Source organism: Monodelphis domestica, chromosome X (assembly GCF_027887165.1).
Source record: "Monodelphis domestica isolate mMonDom1 chromosome X, mMonDom1.pri, whole genome shotgun sequence".
In the NCBI taxonomy this organism is placed as follows: Eukaryota; Metazoa; Chordata; class Mammalia; order Didelphimorphia; family Didelphidae; genus Monodelphis; species Monodelphis domestica.
In genome coordinates this window covers 36,606,256-36,628,926 of record NC_077235.1, presented here as the reverse complement: position 1 = coordinate 36,628,926, position 22,671 = coordinate 36,606,256, and the positions used below count along the sequence as shown (strand labels likewise).

Below are 22,671 nucleotides of genomic sequence, written 5' to 3'. Positions count from 1 at the left end.
TGGGAGTGCCCACCCAAATTACCAAAATGCGAGCTCCTTGAAATTTGACGAGTAGAGTTAACTTTTATGGAAACACTAATAAAATACTCCTAGAAACAGAATAATTATAAATATATCTTTGATTATCATTAATGTTAACTCTGCAGCGGTCATTTGTATAAACTATAAAGTATATATAATATGTACTATATTGTATAAACTACTTGCCATACTCTCTCTTACTCTGATGGCTAGCCTTCATGTAATAACATTGGAAATTATAAAATTGTCAGCAAGTGAGATTGCCCTTGGCTGGATCTTCTCACTTCTTCTCAAAATCGTAATGGATTGAATATGTAGTATCCATATATGAGGTGAGCATGCCGAAGTGGCATAGTGAGCTTCTACGGGAGCTAACACATTATTTGTTTCCTCATGAATGGTTTGTCTTCTCTAAAACACAAATTTACCATAAAGAAAAAATGTGAAATTTAATTCTAGTAGAGGCTGTTATTGTATATTGGAAATGCAGGTGCAATGTTTATAGGCTCCAGGGGGCCTTATCCCAACTCCCACCTGTACACGAGTCAAGTGCCTCAGAAGGCCATTGGTTCCATCTCTTCCTCAAGATTCTAGGCATATCCCTGAAGAATTATGAAGGTTATCCTCAAATATCATTGCTTTGGGCCCACTTTCCAGTGTGTTCTTCCCAGTGGTAGTCACTGGTGATAAGTGTCTCATTTTCTTTTAACGCACTAACATCATTTAGCTATTGCAAAGGTTTATTTACTAAGGAGATATAGCAAGAATAGAAATATAAACATCCCTACCCCAGCTCCCCAGAGCACACTTCCTCATATCTAAAGCAATTTTTACAAAGCATTGGCCCCTATCAAGCCTGCTGAATGTGGTATAGCCAGTGGAGTGAGGCGTCTCTCCCTTTTAGCAGTCTTGATCTATTGCTATATTGTGCATATCTGCGTTTGGCCCCTCAGAGATTTTCATTGTTGTTATTTAGTCTTTTCAGTCATGTTTGACTCTTTATGACTCCATTTGGTCTTTCTTGGCAAAAGATACTGGAGTGGTTTTTACCATTTCCTTTTCCAGTTCATTTTCCACATGAGGAAACTTAAACAGACAGGTTTAAGTGACTTGCCCAGGGTGACACAGCTAGTAGATATCTGAGGCCAGATTTGAATTCATATCTTCCTGCTTCACAGAGTTTAGTTGTCTACAAACTCTGGCATAGATACCTCCCACTGGACCTCTGGTGGCTTGCTCTTCCAACCTTTTGAAACCTAGATCATTCCACCTCTAGTACTCCTTGGCCTAGAAGAGTGATGACGAACCTTTTAGAAACTGTGTGCCATGCCTGCTCCACATCTAGAGATTACGTGCTGTGCTCCACTCCCCCCAGACTGAATGCTGACCCCTCTGCCTTAACATTGGGCTGCTGGGCAGGCAGAGGGGGGTGGGTCACGTGAAAAAATGTTTTTAGGGTTAGAAACAAATTTAGGGTTGGGGTTAGGGAGGGGAGTGGCCCGAACAGATGCGCTGCATTCCCCTCCAGCTCTCCTGTCTGTGATCCACCCAACTTATCCTAGATAGGGGAAGAAGCACTCCCATTGGACTACTGGGCAGAGGGTTGGATCAAGTGAAAAAAATGTCCTCAGACATGGTGGAGAGGGGGAAGGGAGCAGTTCCACCGAGTCCCTCTGCCTTTCTAGTAAGGAACTCTGGCAGGTGACGGGCATATGCCCACAGAGAGATCTCTATGTGCTTTTTTGGGCACACATGCCAAAGGTTCACCATCATGGTCTAGAGGAGGATAGGAACAGAACCACAGGAGAGGCATATGCTCCTAGTTTCATGTTGACCCTGGTGGGGAAAGCAGCCAGGTGATGCTCACTCTCTCTCTTCATCCATGTGTTAATAGAAGTACTTCATTCCTCACTCTAATGCAGTTAGGCAGGAAAGATGACTGATCTACCCTTGTGGAAATCTTTCTTAGGCATTCTCAGTTCTAACTTATAAGATCATCAAAAAGTCTATCCTCCCTATGTGGTAAGAGGATCTGCAACAGTCAGAAGATAATTGCCCGTGCTCTGAAATGGAGCGTAGAGTCCTCCATTAAACATGCCTGGAAGCAGGTTTGCCAAACCCCTACATGCTCTCAGGACTAGGCCCTCATTAGCTGACCCCCTGTTACACTGGTAAAGTTATTCATTGAGATTCAAGACATATTTAGGGCCTATAAAGCCGTTGAAATATCTTCATGTGGAATAGGAGGCTTTGCTGAGAATTTGTAAGTCAATATTAAGCTTCCTGCCCCAGTCAATCATGGGGACCTGTCTAACATGGGAACATGTCAAGGAAGGGGTGGCAGCAAGTCACGTAGGAGATGATGTCAAAGAGAAGTAATTTAGCAGCCTAGTATTAAGAGCCCTGGGAGGGATGGATAGAGTGAGGGAGGGAAGGTAGACTCTTTTAAGTAGCTCAGTAAATAGATGAAACCCTTTATATCTTAGGTATGCTCTCAGAAGAACTAGGATTTTCATAAACCTGCTGTTTGCTGTGAAGAGGGTGATTTATTATTTCTGGTGAACTGAATGAATGAGGTGGCAAATGTAAACCACATATAAAATTGGATACATGTTTTTGGCACATTGAGCATAGGGAATGCTGAAACCTGTGCCAGCTTTCTGGGAGACATACAGAACTTCTTTGAAAGGCATAACGTTTTTTAGCTGATTTTCTATGGAACACAAAATGTGGTGTGGAAAATAAAGTAGCAAAATGTTGTAGAAGGTCAATCTGGCTTTTTGCCCTGTGTGTGTCCCCTTCGCTTCCGGCCCTTTCCACCTCCTCTTCCCCCATACCCTTTTTCCCCTCTAAATAAATATGCTTGTGAGCATAGGCAGTTGGCATCAGATTATCAGGATAAAGTGAAATAACTAATGATACTCTCAGTTGGAGAAGGTTGTAGTGAGATGCCTACAAGAAAACAGGGTTCTGATACATATTTCCAGATTTGGCCCTAGGAACAATAACTCCAATTATGTACCCTTTAAGATAAAATTTGCCAAACCTAAAAGGCCCTTCGAGATTGTCTAGTATAGTAACTTCCTTATTTTAGATTTGAGGAAAATAAAGAAGGGGAAGGACTTGCCACAAGTCATGCAGTAGTTGAATGAGCATTTGGGCTATTTTGACAGTTGATGAAGATGACTACAATATCAGTTTATCTTAAATATAAATAACTAAGTAATGCTGGGAGAAATGGATCAGTTTAGTAGTTTAATTTGGGGTTGGAAACAAGAAAAATTTTGGATGAGATTTTGTTTCATTTTTTATCCACACTTGTAAAGCAGCCCATTCATCAGCCCTGTTTAATTGGTAATAGTAATCATTGTAGTGACCCCTCCCATGAACTCTCCCACCCACTCTCAAACTTCTTACTGATTGAGGCACCCCCAGAAAGGCAACTGCTTCCTTGAGTCTGAACAGTTATATGTAAAGCTGCCCTCCTAAAAAACTATACCTCAAAAGACCTTATCGGCTTTCTTAATATTCAATAAAAACAATTAGTATAATGGCAAAGCATTTACTAAGTCAGCATGGCTAAAACAAACACTATGTGAAACACTCCTTCCATAAGTTCTCCCACAAATATACAATTTATGCCTCCCGTATTCAGTGTACCAATGTCCTTTCTCTCTTTGTTGAGTCCTTGGATGCCACCTTGGGCCAAGTGTTTCTGTTGAATGGCTTGTTCACCTTGGTTCCCTGCTTTTCTCTGTAGATCTGTCCTTTATTGCAGAGGCTTTGCTCCCTTTAATCCCTAATTGGCTCTCTTCCATGCTTCCTGTGGGCATGTTCTTTAGAGCTGCTTCTTTTCTGGAATCATAGTTGTTTCTACTTCTGTGTCTTCATAGAGAGCATATCTTTGCTCCTCAATGGCTGTGTTTCAACTGTGCTCAAGACGAACCTCAAACTGTCCCCACTATATGCAGTGTCTCCTAATGGACAAATACATTTTCAGCAGTTAGTGTGCCATGGTAAATGTGGGTGGAAGGTGTGAAGAAAGCTTCTTTCGTTAAGTTCCATGGATTACCTCTACGAAGTTGTTGCTCGCTTCAACTTATGGAATCTCTCAAACTATTCAGCTCTCCCCAGTATTTGTCCCTTTTAGTCTTTTAAAGACTTTCCGGGATGTGGCCTATCTTCAATCAACTAATGGCCAGCTACTGTTTTAATTCACTCAGGGAATTCATACTTCTTATAGCGATGACACTGGATCTTTGTACTTGGTGGTTAGCATATTAATAACTGGTCATTTCTATTATCTGCCCATTGCTTTGTGTAATGAAAGCAATGATCTGCTGGGGTGAGGGAGATCCCATTTTTCTTCCTACTATATTAGAATGGAGAAACACTGGAGCTGTAAGATTGAATAAAGCCTTGGCCTTGGTTGGCTGGGGGAAATGTATACTGGAATATGTTAGCAGGAGAAAAGCAAAATGTAAAAACATATGATACACACATTGAATATAACATCATAATATCATTGCACATTTATACATGTACATTTGTGAAGATCAGGAAGAAATATGGAGAGCGATTGTTGTTGTTTAGCCATGTCTGACTCTTCAGGACCCCATTTGGATTTTCTTGTCAAAGATATTGAAGTGCTTTGTTCTTTCCTTCAATAGCTCATTTTGTAGATGAAGAAACTGAGGTCAACAGGGTTAGGTGAGTTACCCAGGGTCACACAGATAGTAAGGGTCCATGGCCAGCTAGTAAGGGTCCATGGCCAGATTTAAACTCAGTTCTCCTGATTCCATTCCCAAAGCTCTTCCTACTTTAATGCCACCCAGTAGCCCTTGGAGGGATAGAAATAGTACTTAGTAGTCATTAGGGCCTTTCTAAAAGATAGAGTTACTTGAGTTAATAATAAATCAAAAGAAAAATAATCAATTCCTTTTGTCTGCTCTATTATATTTTTTCAAGAGCTTATATTGAACAGACAGGCAGGGAGTCAGGGTGCTCAACTTGGAATCTGGGAGACCAGTGTTCAACCCCTCCCTCTTAATATAGTTGTGGGACCCTAGGAAAATCAGTTCATTTCACTTAACCTCAATCTCTTCACCTCTAAAATGGGAATAATATGTTCACTGGTTCCCTCCCAGGGATCTTATTTGGAAAGTGCTTTTGTGTGACTTAAAATACCACCTAGAATGGGGCTTGTTCCCATATGACACTTCAGAATTCTCCTTTAAGAAAGTCCAGTTGCTTTACTTGGCTGCTGTTGAGCTTATATTCCATTGCTATCATAATATTTGAATTGTGGTTTTGATTTGTCTTAAGCTTTGCTGAAGACTGCACAAAACTCAGCGCTGAGTATATAATCAGTGAAGATAGAATTGAAAATGCTTGACTCTTATTCATGCTGCTCACCTCTGGACTGGACTCTTTGGCAAGGCCCTGGAAATCTGGCCTCTCATGATCATATAACAGCTCCATTTGAAAGAGCCAGAGTAAATGATATGAGCAAGAGCTTCCAAGGACATCCCTGTTGGCCCCTAGTAGAGATGCTCAACGAGAAGACCTTTACCAGGACCATTTGTGGGAATGGTATCAATCATTTACTCATTCTGCTTTTTGCTATTATCAGTGCAGGCAATTCACCTGTGTCATAGGAGACTTTGAAAAGAACATTTTAATAGTCAGGGGCAGTCAAATAGATGGTCTCTTTGAGAGTACTTTGCTACAGGAATGTAAAATATTCCAATTGCTTCATTGTGTCATTCTTAGAATATTGTTTGAGCACCATTTTGAGTGCCAGTTTTTTACATTACCAATTGTGGGGATATTATTAAAAATACCACCACAATGTCTATATTTAATATTACTCCTATTATTGCCATCAGTTGTCTTGCTTGTTTTAAACAAGACAGTGAATGGAGAAGAAGACCCCAAGCACACAAATGAATAGATTGTTCTTATTTTGTCGCCCTTTTCCCATGCTTATGCCATCTTCTTTTCTCTTCATTAGTCTCCAGAGTGAGTTATTACTGACTCTCAATGCTTGATATGCTATAGCTGCTCATTCCCATCAGAGGCTCCCAACAAAGATTGTAACAAAACCAGAAAATTACTCCAAAGTGATCCATTTGCCAGATGAAAATGGCACCAAGAAAATACTCATCTATGACGATAGTCTGTTTAGAGAAGGGAGAAAAAGTCCTGATGGAGTAAGAACCAAGACCTTCTTAAACTAAAGAGGATGGAAATCCTTTGAATGGCTTTTTTTCTTTTTGGTTGTTTTCCTATTTTTATGTGTTTCTGACTTCTTCATTCTAGTGTATAATTAGAGAATTCAGAAGAGCAGGGGGAAAGTTTCTCTCTCTCTCTCTCCCTCTCTCTCTCTCTCTCTCTCTCTCTCTCTCTTCTCTCTCTCTCTCTCTCTCTCTCTCTCTCTCTCTCTCTCTCTCTCTCTCTCTCTCTCTCTCTCTCTCTCTCTCTCATATTCTCTCTCTCTCTCTCATCCTGAGCATGGATTTGGTCTATGAACTACCTCTCCCAGAATTTGAGAGATTATAATTTGTTATGGCCTTTGATGGATATATGACATATATTAGCTTCTTTCTTCAGTACTTAAATTACCATAAACCTCATTGGAATGCCTCATTTCCTCTTCAAACCCACTTCTGTCTGGTTTGTCCATCTCAAAGCTTATTCTATTATGACCTCAGGAATCCTAATCTATTATATATATATTTTAAATCTGATAGGTTCAGGTTTTTAAATCAAATTTCCCCTGAGGACATAATATTCCTTGCAACACTCTACTGAAGATCACATCTTATACTCCCTCTGACTCACAGGGAGGGAGACAGAGATAGGCATATTCATTGTTCCCCACTGCTACTATACTAATACCGAATTCCCTCCATGAGTCAAGTCAAATCAAAACAACAATTTATTAAGTTCTTACTATGTGCCAAGGACTGTGCTGAGCACTGAGGGTACAAGGAAAGACAAGAATAGTCTTTGCCTTCCAGTGCTGACATTCTAATGATGTCCTCAACAACATATCGGACATATACAGATCGAATGTGATCTGTGAAGAGGAAGCACCAGCAATTAGAAGGGCCAGGAAAGGCTTCCCACAGAAGCTGAGCTTTGAAGAAAGCCCTGGAAATTAGGAGGCCCAGGTGATGAGGCAGAACATTCCAGACATGGTACATAGACAGTAAAAAGTCACGGCCACAAGAAATGGAAGATCACCACTGAGGAGTAGCAGGTAAGCTGACACAGCTGCACTCTAGAATAACTGAAAGAGAGAAAAGGGTAAGAAGTCTAGAAATGGAAGAAAGACAGATTAGGAATCACTTCAATGGCAAGCAGAGGACTTTATGTTTGATTTTGGAGATAACAGGGAGCTACTGGGGCTACATGAACAAGGCAGGGAGGAATGACATGTTATGACCTACGTTTAGAAAAGTTACCGTGGTGGCTGAATGGAAGATGGATTGGAGGGACAAGAGACTTGAGGCAGGGACACCTGTTAGGAGGCTATTACAGAGGTGATGAGGGTCGTAACTGAGTTTGTGGCTACGTGAGTGTAGAGGAGAGGAACTTTGTAGAGGCAGAAGTGATAAGATTTGGCAATAGCTTGAAAAAATGTGTCATAAGTGAAAGTAAGGAATCCAGGATGATGGTGACATTGCAGTCCTGGGTGACTAAGAGAATTAGAGTGTCCTTGACAGAATTGGAAATTTACCTCATGGGAGGGTTTGGGGAGAAATCGAGTGAGATCTATTTTGGACATGTGGAATTTGAGATGCCTATGGGATATCCAGTTTAAGATGTCCAATATGTGGTTGCTGATGTGTGATTGAAAGACTAGGGACAGATATATAGATCTGGGAATCACTTGCATCAAGATGGTCACTGAACCCATGGGAGTTGATAAGTCACGGAATAAAATAACATATAAAGAACAGAAAGCTTAGCATATAGAGCCTTAGGGGATACAACCAGTGGGAATGATGGGGACTAAAGGTCAGCAAAAGTGACCGAGTCAAGGTCTGAAAAATAGAAAGCGAATGAAGAGAGAGCAGTGCCGCTTCCATGTTGCCCAAGACGAGAGTTTCGGGGAGAAGGTGAGTGCTTTGCACAACAGAGTGGCCAAAAAGGATGTGATATCATAGGCAACTTGGGAGAGAGCAGCTTCAGTTTAATGGTGAAGTCACAAGTCAGGAATATGGTTTTAAAAAGAGCGTATCTTAGCCCTGTTTCCTTTGAAATACCTTTGTGGCTATCTAGAAAAATAAAGTCGTCTGAGCTTTCATGACACAATGAGCTTTTTTTCTTAATGTTTTGATAACTGAATTTCATTAAAATCGGTTTCCTTTGTAATCCAATGTATTTCATTTATTGCATTCAAAAACATTATTCTGAGAAAGGGTCTGTAAACTTCAGCAGACAGGCAGCAGAGACCATAATGCAAAAAAGGTCAAGACCTCCTGCTCTATTAGTTTCCAAACCCAAGCCCAACTATTCCTATGTTTCTCTCCTGTTGGCCAGACTGATGATTCTGCGGGGCCTTCCTGGGATATTGGTATGGAAATGTGAAGTAAAGCACTTAGCAGTGTAATATATGGAAATATATCCAGTTCACCAGAGGGCCAGAGTCACTTAGGTATTATCAAGGGAAAACCGCTAGGTAATTGCTGCCTTTTTGTTTGCGCTGGAGTAGCTCCCTGGGAGGGAAGGGGAAGGGAGAGGAATATATTTAGAAAGGATAACAATCAATGAAAAATTAAGTCGCTAAAATTCATTTTTGGACAACTGTGTTAGGATGCTTATCTTTATAGATAGTTTAAATCTGTTTCCCTGTAAATTTGAGCCTTTGGTTGTGTCCCCTGGACCAATACAGAACAAATTCACTACTCCTTTCCCTTGAAAGCCCTTCAGGTATTTGAAGATAAAGTCCTTGTCCCCTTAATCCTCTTTTTCCCCTCCAAGGTAAACATCCCCAGTTAAGTTCACCAAGACCACCACCTCCATCCTCATCATTACTATCACTGACTTACATTTAGTACTTTGCAAAGAGATTTCTGCATTTTATCTCATTTGAACCCCAAGAACCCTGTGAGGTAGGTGCTTCAAGTATTATCATCTCCCTTTTGCAAAGGGAAAATCTAAAACTGATAAAAGAGAAATATTAGAGGCAAGATTTGAGACCCAAATCCTTTGAACTGTAAGCCCGGAACTCTATTTACTATGCCATGCTACTTCTGACATTGTTTCCATTCCAATTTCTGATTCACTTGATTGTGCCGATTTAGACCTACTAGAGTTTTTTTTTTCAGTTGCATGTCCAATTCATTGATCTACTCCTTTTCCCTTTAATTGATGTCTAAGAAATATAAAGTGTCCTCTAAGTACTATTTTGGCTGCATCCCCCAAGTTTGGATGTGTTTCCTCATTGTTGCCATTATCCGTAATGAAACTGGTGGTAGTTTCTATGATTTGATCTTTGGCCCATCCATTCCTTAGGATCCGAATGGAGTCTGGTGTGTTTCCTGTATCTTTGTGGTGGAGGCGTGGTCGGGGATCTTTAAGCTACCCTCCAGACCCATACCAGTTTTTCAGTGCCATTCACCAGTCTGTCGGCCAGCACTTAAAGGCCTACTCTGTGACAAGTGTTGTGCTAAACACTGAGAATACAAGTACAAGTAGGGAGGCAGTCCTTACATTCTAATGGGGAAATACAGCCCCTAAAAAGAAGCTGAAAAATGGGGGCAGGGGCAGGGTTGACAAAGGCCAGAATGCAATGCTTCTTTTAATCTGTGGTTCCTAGCATTGGATACAATAGTCAGTCACACTCAGTTCAGTGCCAACTAAAGTGAACTGATGAGAATCAATGATATGGACACTATTCTTAAAGTAATGCAACCCAAAGTGGCAGTAATCTCTTTAACCATCTCCTTACACTGTTGGATCCTAAGACCTTCACATCTTTATCATAGAACAACCATGAGACCAGTGGTCCCCCATCCTGCATTTGTACAGCTTATTCTTTGAACTGCAATGCAGATCTTTGGATTTATCCCTATTGACTTGCTCTTCTTGGTTATAGCAGAGTGTTTCAATCTGGTGAGATCATTTGGAACATTTGCTATGTTGTCTGTCATCTCAGCTCTTTCTTTCACTTTGCTTTATCTACAAATTTGATAGGCATCCTCCTTCCAAGTCATTGAGAAAAATGTGGAGCAAGGTAGGGCCAAAGATATAAACTTACATTGTGACACTAATGACTTACCTTCAGGTTGACATTTATCCATAAAACACTCTTGAAGCCCAGTTATTGAACTGGGTTAGACCTATTTGCCGTCTTCCAGATTGTGCTTTTCTATCTTTTCTACAGGTCAAATTGGTCAAATGTCTTGTGAAATTAAGCATTCTCTATTTGCTCCATTCTCTTGCTATTTCTATGAGGTTAGTTTGTCTTGACTTATTGTTAGCAAACTTACGGCAACTCCAGTTTAGTGTAGGTTTTCTTGCAGCTCACAAACCATTAATAATCTAGTCTAGAATTTTAAATGAATAAAACAATAGAAATTGGAGTAATCAACAATGCCTTTAGAGATCCACGGCACATTTCTCTTGGGGATTTCCCAGAAACTTAGCTCTACTCACCTTGGAAAGCTTTATGCTTAAAAGAGAAATTAATTCACAGATAGCCTAATGCACCTCAATTCAATTCTAGGCTAAATAATAGCAGGCACAATTCTTCTGACTCCCAGTAGGCTTCTCCTTTTTAGTGCAGGAATAGGTAAGCCACAGATTTTTTTCTTCTGAAACATTAAGCTTTATTTATGCCCTTTTTGTTTACACTAGTGCTTTTGGGATGCATCCTGTCATTGTCCCCACTCCCAGCCAATAAATGTAACAAAATGAGAAGTATTTCCTTAATTATTGTCCGGGGCCAATGTTGATCTTCGTAATTACTCAGAGTTCAGCTTTGTTCTGCTGCTCTTTTTAATTACATTATTATAGAAATTGTGTATATTGCTTTCCTTGTTCTGCTTACTTCACTCTGTGTTGGTTCAAAACACCCCAAGTCATATTGCTATCAACTTTTCACATTCATTAGCTCTTAGCCCATAATGTTCATATAATACTGTTTGTTCGGCTATTTTGTAGTAGTTGAGCACCTACTTACTTGATTTCCAGATATTTTCTAGCATAGAAAAGTACTTAGCACAGCGCATTGCATAGGGTAGAGATACTTTTATCTTTTTTCTCTCATGGGTTTATAGGATTTATTTAATTTTTTCCTATAAGCATTTGTTTTATTTCCCTCTTATTTCTTCCTTCCTCCACTGGGAAAAGAAACAAAAAGAAAAAAGCCTTGTAATGAATATGCACAGTTAAGGAAAACAAATTCCCATATTGCACAAGCCCCAAAGTGTTCTCATTCTGCATATTTAATCCTTCACCTCTCCATCAGTAGGTTGGTAGCATTCTTCATCATTGGTCCTTTCAAATCATGGTTTGTCATTAAGACTGACTTTTTCAAATATTGCTGTTACAGTATAAAGGGTGCTCCTGGTTTTGTTAACTTTACTCTGCATCAGTTCATATAAGTCTTCCCAGGTTTCTCTGAAGTCATTCATTTCATTTCTTATAGTACAATAGTATTCTGTCACATACATCTACCATAATTTGTTCAGCCATTCCCCAGTTGATGGGAATATCCTTTGTTTCCAGTTCTTTACTACCATTAAAAAGCTTCTATACATATTTTCATAGGATATATGGATCTTTTCCTTTTTTATTTCTTTGGTGTATAGTCCTAGTAGTGGTTTTGCTGATTCAAAGAGTACTCCTAGTTTTATAACTCCTAGGGCATAATTCCAAACTGATTTCCATAATGGCTAGACCAATTCTTATCTCCAGCAACAAGGCATCAATGTACCTGTTTTTCCCACTTCTGATCCTGTTAGCTCTCCCCTCTCCCCCCACACACACATTCAAAAATCTGCCCCTTAGGATACTAGACCATCACAACCAATTTTTCTGTTGCAAATTCCTCCAACTCCATCTTTTTAATCACTGAATTTATTTATTACTTTGCATCACCAAATAAGAATTGACAAAAATTAAACATCTGTCCTTTTGGACTAGCAGTCAACAAAGTCTACAATAATTAATATGGGCTACACACTAAGGCAACTTGCCATGACATTGGAGATGGTAAATAATTCTCTAGGAAGTGTTTCTGTTCAAATGTAAACATTTTGAGGGCCTTATGACAGTGTACAGATTCTGATAATATCTGTTGAAGGAACATATTCATCAGATCCATTTAGGAGAACAAGTGAGATCAAACATACAGTGACTTGGGAGCAGAACTCAGAATTCAGACCATCTCCCTTAATTAAGTAATGCTTAATCTGTTGAATTTCATGATCTGTGCATTGACTTCCAAGTGAGACTAATTGACAGCTACAGCATAGAGATTTCATTGTTGATGAGGTTAGAGTGCTAACTGCAGACACCTAGGATGTGTTATTTGCATAAATAATAATTGCCAAAGGAACCTTCATTTGTCCTTTCTTCTTTTCTTGTATTTGGTTTTGCAATCTTCATATGACATTAATGTAGCTCTCCCTGCTTATTACACTTATTGTTAGCAATTATGTGTATAACTGAATATCTGTTACCCTAAAAAAGAACTACATTTACCAGGAGTCCACTGACTTCCTGATGTTATGTACTTCCCGTAGACAAGGGGATATTAGGTGGGGATGTGGAGGGTCCCACCTCTTTACTTCCTATTCCAATATTGGTGGTGGTAAGGTGGGTGTTTGAACTGGGCATGTGGCCTTTATTTTGTATCCCCTTTATTCCTTGATTTCTAATGATCATTAATACATCTCCCTTAAATATAACATTTTAACATTTGAGATTTAATTTTAATTTTTACATTGATGGCAACCACTAGTTGGAGAAGAACCTCTCAATTTTTAGAGATAGGCTAGATAAATTTTTTAAGTCATGTTTCTCCTGCCAAGGCTTTTCACCCACCCACCCTCACAAACTCCGAGAGAACTCCAAACTCTTTGGAGCTGCTGCCTTTTTCTTTCCCTACTTTTTGCTAGTGGGCTATTTTTAGCTGGGGGACTCTGCTTGAGCCCATGTTCCTCAGTTCCTTGCTGCTGCGTCTGGCAATCCTTCTCCTCATCTCCGGCCCTATTCCTCCTATTCCTGAATTGGCCTCCACCCCGACCCGACCACTGTTGCCAATCCTTCTGGGCTGCTGATTGCTGCCCCCAAGAAGCTAGGAGTTCTTGGAGCCACTCTCCAGGCAACTGGTAAAAAATGGGGTGTGTTTTCCTTAGGCAACAATTAGCCTCCTAACTCCCTCTTCATGTAGCTGGGGAAAGTAGTGCTTTGATGCTTGAGAAGCGTGTTCCTCACCAAATAATGAAAAATAACTAATAAAGTAATAAAGATTCTAATGGTTGAAACAGAGGTTGGTTTTTCTTATTCAGTCATGCCCCATCCTTCTTCAGAGCAGAGTCAGAAGAAGATTTCCACTTCTTCCTACTTCCAATGGAAATCCCAGCAACATTCTCCAACTGCTCTGCAGTGTCAAGAAACCTTGAAAAAGAATAAAATGAGAATTTGTGCATGGGCAACTGGGTCCCCAAATTCAAAAACTAAAACTATTGGGTCCCCAAATTTAAAAACTAAAACTATTGGCATTGAGCTCTGAATTATGCTCAGCAATTGGAAGTGCCTTTCTGTATTAAAGGAATAGGGACGATGTGATTTTTCATTGATATTGGGAACTTCCAAGAAGAAACCCTTTCCAAGTTTGGATATGGAAGTCCTCTACAAATTCTAATTGTAGAGTTACCCAGTTCCCTAAAATGTTAAGTAATTTTCCAAATTCCTGTAGCCAGTATGCCAGAGGCAAGACTAGAGCTAAGATCTGACCTACTCCAAACCCAGTGTTTGTCCACTGTACTGGATGATTTTTTTTATCTCTGTTTCTATTCATTCTTTTGCCCCTTTTCAGAACCAGAAATGTCTTTCTCTGGAAGAATATTTTTAATTTGCATTGCTTCTTGAAGTCTTGGCTCCCCTTTGAGACTCACACACATCTTAAGAGTGAACTCTACCAGTTCACGGAGAAAAGAAGAATCACAGCTGCCTTTTCTTTTCCTCTCCCCCGATGGATTCTCATAGACTGGCTGGAGTGACTTGGAAGATCATTGAGTTCCTTCTGCAAGTCACAATGATGGCTGTATGACAACTGAGACTTGTTCTCTCTTTCTCTTTGACAGCTCTCACTATAATGAAATGCAAGTTCCTAGATTGGGAAGGAGAGACAAAAAGATTAAAGGACTGTTCCAAATTAGAGATTGTTCAATTTTTTGCATCTTGATAGAGCCCTTCATGTGTATTAGCAGTCTGATAAAGTCTTTGAATCATTTCCAGAATACCATTTGTGAATACATAATATCAAATTATAGGATTACAAAGGAAAACAATTACATTGAAATAGTTTTAAAAAATTTTAAGTTCAAAATCTCTAAGTTAAATATGGGGTAATTTCCTCTCCTCCTCTCTACCTCCACTCTCTCATATCTCTTCTCTATTTTGGGCTGATTCCAAAGGATTTGTCACATAATGGTCTGTCTACTTAGTTAGGATGGACTTCCTAAGTACCCTCTAGTTCCACCAGAAGTACTCAGTCGTTATAGAGGTACATTTAAGCCAAGAAAGGCTACAAACAGGAAAAAAGTCAATAGACACACAGCCCTAATATGCTTCTGGGTAAATCCTGGAATTCCCTTAATTCTTGCAGCACACTGTGGTTCTATTGAGTTAAAAAAAGAGAGAGGGAGTGGAGCATGTTACAGAAACAGTACTTATTCAACAGCATCCTCTGGTCCCAAGGAATAAGGATGTCTTCCACATTTATAATACAATACTCCAATTTGGCAGACCTGAATGTATTTAGGCACATATGTCTACTGTGTGCCAAGCACTGGGAATACAAAGAGGAAAAATGTAGCAGTCCCTACCCTCAAGAAGCTTACATTTGGGGTTGGGTCATGGGGTAAAAAGATTATAGAGGTAAGAAAGTAGAGTGCCATATGCATAGAGATCCAAAATTTGGAATGGGCAAGAGTGATCCTAGCTGGGGAGGATCAAGGAAGCACCTTAAGACCCCTAAACTGAGCCTGGAAAAAAGAAAAATGTTAACAAGAAGTCAGTGAAGCAGGAAATGTGGGGAATAGAGAATGTTGCTCAGACACAGGAGCATGCAGGATGAGACCAGGAAGCCACCTATAGTCTAGTTGGCTAGAACATAGAGTGTGTAAAAGTAAGTGATATAAAATGAGGCAAGAAAGGGAGATTGGAGCCCAGAAATAGAGGCTATCAAATGCCAGGGACCAGACCATATGTTCTCCCATAGCTAATAGAGGGTACTTAGAGCTTTCTTTTTCCTGTGGTCTCTCCTTATCTATCAGTTTCTACTGTGCATTCTCTTTTCATATTTTCTTGTATCATTCTTGTTGTTCATTTTATTTGTGTCTTGAATATTGGTATCCCATTTGTGGTTTCCTTGGCAGAGATACTGGAATGATTTGCCATTTCTTTTTCCAGCTCATTTGACAGATAAGGAAACTAAGGCAAATAGGGTAAAGTGACCTGCACAGGGTCGCACAGCTAGTGTGTATCTGAGGCCAGATTTGAACTCGGGAAGATGGGTTTTCCTGACTCCAAGTCCAACACTCTAGTCACTGCAGTGCCACTGAGCTGCCCCTCTCGTATATCATAAATATATATATCATATATGCTTATACACCCAGTGGAATATAAGTAGAAGACTATAAGAGGATATTTTCATAGACAAGTGGTAGGATTTCTTGTAAAGATATCAAGTAACTTGCATTAAACCTTAAAATATTAAGTATCTTGAGCCTATTTTAATGAAGAAATCAAAATAAAATTTATAATTGATCATCTCGATTTTCTATTTGCATGTCTATTTTCTTTAGTAGGTAAAATATTCTCTTTAAACCTTAAGTGTCATCATGAGTTTGCTTTCCCTAAAAACATGTGGAATAGCATAAGTGAAATGGAACATATGGTAGTCCATCCAAATGATCATAAATATTGAATTGATAGAGTTATGTGAATTATTTTGCTTTATCGCTTTTCATTGTGAGTCTTCATTTAAAGAAGTATTTGAAAATTGTAGCTGTATCTGTAGAAAAATGTGTAATAGATATGCTACCAGAACATACTTAATTTTACTTTACAGAAAATTCAGTTACTCAGGAAGTAAACAAATAGCATTTAACATTCTAAAAGGATCTTCACAGATCTTACCTCTTCCTTTGAAAAGAAAAAACAAACAAACAACTTCTCTTTATTCTTCTTGTAGGAATTTTTTTCTTCTTATGATTGTGGAGCAAAGTATTTCCCAAATAAACCTATGTATGTAACCTCGTGCTTTCTCCATGATCTTGTTTTCTCTCTGATCTCTTGTTTTTCTCTAATATGGATGCCGGGTATGGAGCCAGAACACTTATGTCTGAATCACATTCTCTGATACATGTCATGTGTTCATGGGCAATTCCCTTCACTCCTTGGGGTCTTGGTTTCCTAACCTCAAAAATGGGGATAATGATACCTCACAGGGATGCCTTCAATCCTCTAGCATTGGGACTTTTCCTTATTGCACCATGAAAGAATATATTTGTTTCAAGAGCTAAGGAAATCTATTAGTATCACTGTTATGGCCCCTAGAGGGAAGAATTTGCTGGTAGGATACATGGCTTTAGAGATAAGAAACTCTGTTATTCATATCGGTCCAGGTGCATGTCTACTTCATAAGGGCAAAGGTTTGTTCAAGGACCCAATTCTGTGTTCTTAGATGCCACAAAGAGTGGAGTGCCTTCCTTTAGAGCAGCCTTGAAAATCGAGTCCACAACCATACACTGCAGCGGTAGCTGGATGAGCAGAATGAACAGTCTGCTCTGTGCTTCAGTTTGCCAGCAGGGATGTATGTGAGCGTAACGTTTTGGACAGTGTCAAAGGTGAAGGTACCCACCTAGTCCTACACCTCCACATCTGGGGTAACTCTTATGCATATCCTCTCATAAATCTTCCATTTGCTAAAGTCAGAGAGGAGGAAAAGGCTCCACCCAATATTCTGGAGGCCATCTTTTCAGCTGTAACATTCTGTGAGTACCAGCCCAGGACTCGATCTCTCCATCTGTCACTCCTCACTCTCCACAACTTCCCTCCTTTTACCAGTCATAAATCTCTTCAATGACATTCTTTAGAGCACTTCTGCTGCTGTCATCTTCGAAAATATGCTACTGCCTTCCTGTGCATCTTTCTGTTGTCCTTTGGATGACCCCACTGTTTTGATTCCTTGCAGAACGTGGTACTCCATGATTGTCCATGTAATTCTGTAGCACAGACTTTGGTTTCAAGGGGAAGGTTGGAGCCATTGATAGTGCAGTTTCCCAAGTTCAGTCCAGCATCTTCTATTCATTTCTAATCAATTCTTCTTCCTCTATCAGTTGCCTTCTGATATTAGTCTTTTTTTGAACAACAATAATAATTGCTAGCCTTTATATAATGTTTTAAGGTTTGCCAAGTACTTGGTAAGTATTAATTTAGTTTATCTTAACAACAATGCAGGGAGATAGGGTGCTATTATTATCAGCATTTAACAAATGAAGAAATTAAGGCAAACAACTTAAGTGATTTACACAGAGTCATACTGCTAGTGCATGTCTGAAGCAGAATTGGAACTCAAGTCTTCCCAATCCCAAACCCAATGCACAGTGCCACTTAGAAGCCTGTGAGAATTCTTCCATCTGTATCATCTTTGAATGTGAAAAAACAAAACAAAAAGAAAATGTGTTCATAGTGATGTACATGTATAAAAGAGAAACAGTGAAGAATTGATGCCCAATGGAAATAAATCTAGGTTTATAGACAGTCCTAATATATTCAGTACCAGGGAGAGATAGAGGAAATGAATAAGAATTTATTAAGTACCTACTATGTGCCAGACACTTTGCTAAATGCTTCATAATTATTATCTCACTTGCTTCTCACAACAATTCTGGGAAGTAGAGATCATTATCCCCATTTTACAATTGAGGAAACTGAGGCAGACAGGATTAATGAGTTGCCCAGGGGCACATGTGCTAATAAGTGTACAAAGCCACATTTGGACTCAGATCTTCCTGATTCCAGGCCCAGCATTTGTCTCCTATGCCAGCCAGCTGACTAGAGAGCAGGACCCAGAAAGATAGCTTGCGCTGTCTGTCTCTGTCTCTGTCTCTGTCTCTGTCTCTGTCTCTGTCCCTCCCTCTCTCTCCCTCTTTTTCTCCCTCTCCCCTCCCCTCCCCTCCGTGTTTGGGGGAGAGGCTATGAGTGTGATATGAACCTGCAATTGCTTTTTCCCTCCATATTAGGAGATGACTTACATCTGGCCTCCACCTCTTACTGCAATTCAAACACCAGGAAAAGCAGAACAGAGTAATTTATCCAACTCAGGCAAGGTCAGTGGTTATGTTAATTTTTTTAGGTTTTAGAATTTAATTTGTTTTTATAACTCCATGAAAGCTAGATTCTCTAGTCATATCAGAGTCAAATAGAAAAGGGACCCACTAATCCATGCATAAGGGTCCCCGTGGACCTCGTTTTGACTTTGTTTTTAACTACAATAGTTATATTTTTTATTTTATTTACATTTATTTTTAAGTATTTCCCAGTTACATTTTAACCTGGTTAGGCCACGCTCAGGATCTTGCAGGCATCAGTGTGGCCTGTGACTATGAATTTGACAGGTCTGCTTTAGTCCTCTGGGATGTTAATAAGAATAGTAATTGTAGTGAAGTGTAGGACTAGGGACTCGACTTCTATAATTTCATTTATCTATGAAAGATGAAGAAACTCCCTCTACCTTAGTGTTTGTCTCTGCAACTTGTAGGCTTAAGATAGTTGCCTAAAGTAATGGAAGTTTAAGTGACTTGCCCAAGGTCACGTAGCCAGAGTGGACCAGAGGTAGATCTTGAAACCGTGTCTTCTGGTTTCAAGGCTAGTTGTCTATCCACTCTCTCATGGGGCATCTCATAAATGAATATAATCACTTAAGAGGAATTAGCATGGATTCAATCAGTCATCCTGTCCTGAATAAAAAAAAACACATTTTATTTTTTGTACTGGATAACACCTGTCTGGTTGGGACTCAGTATCCTTCTAAACTCCCTCTGTGCCCTCACCCATGAAACCATGCAGGTATCTATCTCTCCATTCGCTGAACAGACCTCTATTGAGTGTTCACTGGGTACAAAGCTCTGTCGAAGGAAAATCAATTTTGGATGAGGCTTGGCCCCTGCCGTTGTAGAGCTTACAACCAATCCAGAATGGCACTTCAATACGAATAAAGATAACGATTATGTTCAAAACTACAGGGTAAGTGCATTAGATAATTCAAAAATCCCCAAGACTCTACAAGGTCCAAGATGGGTCCATGCTGACTAGAGGAAAGGGTGGTCCAGGGATCCAAAAAAAGCTTGGCACTTGAGATGGGAATTGATCAGGTTGTGGACCAGTGAGGTGGCAGCAGTGGGAGCAAAGGTCCTGAGGCCTACAGAAGGCATTGAGGTTACGTGGAGAATGCAGCATTAAACAAGACTGGGAAATTGATGTGGCACCCCATTTTGAAGGGCCGCCAGTGGAAGCCACTAGAGGCTTTCTAGACAGATTACTGTATAAAAAAGATTATTCTGGCAGCTCCATGAAGGAAGACCAGATTAGAAGTGGGAGAGAGTAAATGGCAATTGACCTCTAATGGGTCTAATGCACTGGTCTAGGTAGACAATGATGAGGAGGACCTAGGAATCAGGGTGGTGTCCATAGGAACAGAAAGGCAGAGGCAAATGCCAGAAGTGATGTGAAAATCTGGATCGATCAGAACTCACTGCCTTAGGACATAGAAGAGTAAAATATGACGTGTAGGTGGAACTATGGTAGCATCCCCTTCTCTCATCCTCTGTCCCCCACCTCCACCGAAGTAGTGAATTTAAAAAGAGGAGCAGATTTCTGTAGAATCAGCTGAGGCAAATTAATCACTTTTGTTGTGGTTTAACAAATAGCGTTGGCTGGGCTGAAACTCCACCAGCCAGATGTGCTGCCTAAACAGGGCCTAGGCTCCCCTCTGGGTTTGGGTTGCTGTCCCTAGCCAGAGAAAAATGACCCTCCTGTACCCAAGTCTTCGGCTACCTTGCTCCTTCTTTCTCTTGCTGCTTTCTGCTTAGCTTGCTGCCCATTTGCTTCATCACTAAAGGGAATAGAGGAAGAAATCATTCAAAGGTTATGGTGGTTCTGCTGCTATTCATCAGGTACTGTTTTCAACTGGGCTACACACTTTTTTAGGTCTCGTGTGCAAATCCCAATTTTAGCATTTACAAGCATAAGCAGTGTTGAAATGGAACTTTGGACTACACGTTCAATAATCACCCTGAGTTTGTCCTTTCTGTCAGTTCTTTGGGCTGGGAAATCTGTGAAATCATTGCTCTGTGGCCATGATGGAGGTAACAGCATGGTGCTAAAAGGAACCTTAGTGATCACCTGGGCCAACTACCTCATTTTCTAGAGGAAGAAATCGAAGTGCAAGAAAAGAAAGAGCCCAGCCTGTGTTTAGTTGAATGAAAAAAACGATACCTTTCATCAAGGTATTATATATGCCCTTTTGCTTATGTCTTACTGCAACTACCATGAGGATGACATGACAACCATGATGACTGCGGTCACTTCTAATATTATTTCCAATGATGGCGAGCATTTCTCTAGCACTTGAGTGTTTGCCAGGTGCTTTGGCTTATTTTGAGCCTAACAACGATCATGGGAGGTAAGTGCTATTATCATCCTCATTTTACAGGTGAGAAAACAGAGGCAGAGCAAGGCCACGTGACTTTACAGTCAGATTGATTTAGACTACAATCCAATGCTGATTGCTGATTGTCGTGGAGGCACAGAGGAGTCTCTAATTAACGAATTATTATCCTTCACAATAGAAATATAAAGAAGACTCATTAATGGAGAGGGTAATAATGATTTCCTTTTTCACAGCATCAGTCAAACCTAGTTTTAAGGAGCAGTACCAACACAGTTTCTATTTTTGTACCATTTAATTAATGTTTGTATTTCCTGTGTTTTCATTGTAGGACCTTCAGCTTTCGACCTCGGCATACAGCGTGCAAAGTAAGTTTTCCTTTTTTTAAGTTCTTTTCCCCTAGAACTTGGCATGAGAAATTTAGCTTTCTTGGATACCGCAGACCAGTTCTATTTTGTGTCATTTGTTCTCTAATCTGGAAGGCTGTAGAACTAATGAGAATTAGGTAGGCTCAAAGCTGGGGGCCTGTTTGGATTTTGGCCATTTGAAGTGATAAGGTGGTCATTTTGTTTGTTTTGCTGTTATTTCAGAGTGGAGTGACCCTGAGATCAAAGCAGCTACCAAACCCCCTGTGCCACAGAAGTCGTAAGTATACCAGCTTTACTTTTGAATCTCATTGTGTTGAGAAAGCACTGTTGGTAGGAAGTTGTAGAGGCAGCAACTTCATCATGATTCCCATCCTTGTTGATAAGGAAGCATGGGCCTCTGCCCACCTGAATATTGTTTTGTTTTGGGAGTAGAATGTGTGTCCCTTGTAGGGACTTTTCAGAGACACATAAGAGTGACAGTGATTGAAATCACCAAAACTTACCAACTGGGTCATCACGTAGGATGCTAGGGCAGCTGGTGTTGTCAGACAGCTCTGTGGAACAGGGGCACTGTTGCTTTGGGTTCCCACTTTGCTGCGTCTGCAGGTCTCATACAGACATAGCCAGAAACTATCCCATATGACATCCAACAAAGCCCCAAGAAACCTTGCCCATCCATGGAAAGAGGGCCGTACTTCCATGCCCCGATACACTGAGGTTGGCATGATCAGTGCTACTTAAACATATGACAGGATGCCAAATAGGGAAGGCTTTACAGCCTGCAAACAAAGTTCAGATTTAGCATGTCAGAACTCAAAACCTGTATCGTTATCATGTAAGTCAATTAATATACCCAACCAGAAACCTCGCTGTTTTAGCAACTGTATCTTAAAGCAAACCAAAATAGAGAGAGATGGAAGGAAAGAGTAAGGGATACAGTACTGGAGTTCTGAAATCCTCACTCTGCAATTCCCTCCAAGCTAGCCGCATTTCTTATTCATGCTATAATTGGCCAAGAGGCATGGGAGAGAAAGAAAAAAGATCATATTCAGGCCTGTAGTATATATGATATGGTACCCATTTTCCTAAAACCCTTCCAAGGGATTATTGCTCTCGTGATGGTCTACTTTCCAAAAGAGAAAGGCCCAAAGTCTCCCTTTCAGAGTGAGTTAGTGGCAGATGTATGATCATTTCCATAAAAGACTAATTGATGCCATATGTAAGGACTAGAGGCTACACTTGATCTAAATGCTTATTGGGAATGATTCTCAAAGGAACAAAGACACTGAGCCCTGGAATGCCATTCCCAAGGTCATACTGGAGGAGAGATGTTAAGCTTAACTAACAGTCCTGACCAGTCCT

The 22,671-nt window shown here is 40.2% G+C and overlaps 1 protein-coding gene across 7 annotated transcripts in view; it reads left to right on the top strand.

Moving 5' to 3' along the window:
* AFF2 (ALF transcription elongation factor 2) overlaps positions 1-22,671 on the top strand; it is a 528,832-nt gene that overhangs the window by 347,535 nt on the left and 158,626 nt on the right. For all 7 annotated transcript variants that reach the window (XM_056809873.1, XM_007507264.3, XM_056809876.1 and 4 more), the window contains 2 exons: positions 21,273-21,309; positions 21,532-21,586. In XM_056809873.1, the coding sequence (XP_056665851.1) occupies positions 21,273-21,309; positions 21,532-21,586 (92 nt within the window). The remainder of the gene's footprint in view (positions 1-21,272; positions 21,310-21,531; positions 21,587-22,671) is intronic.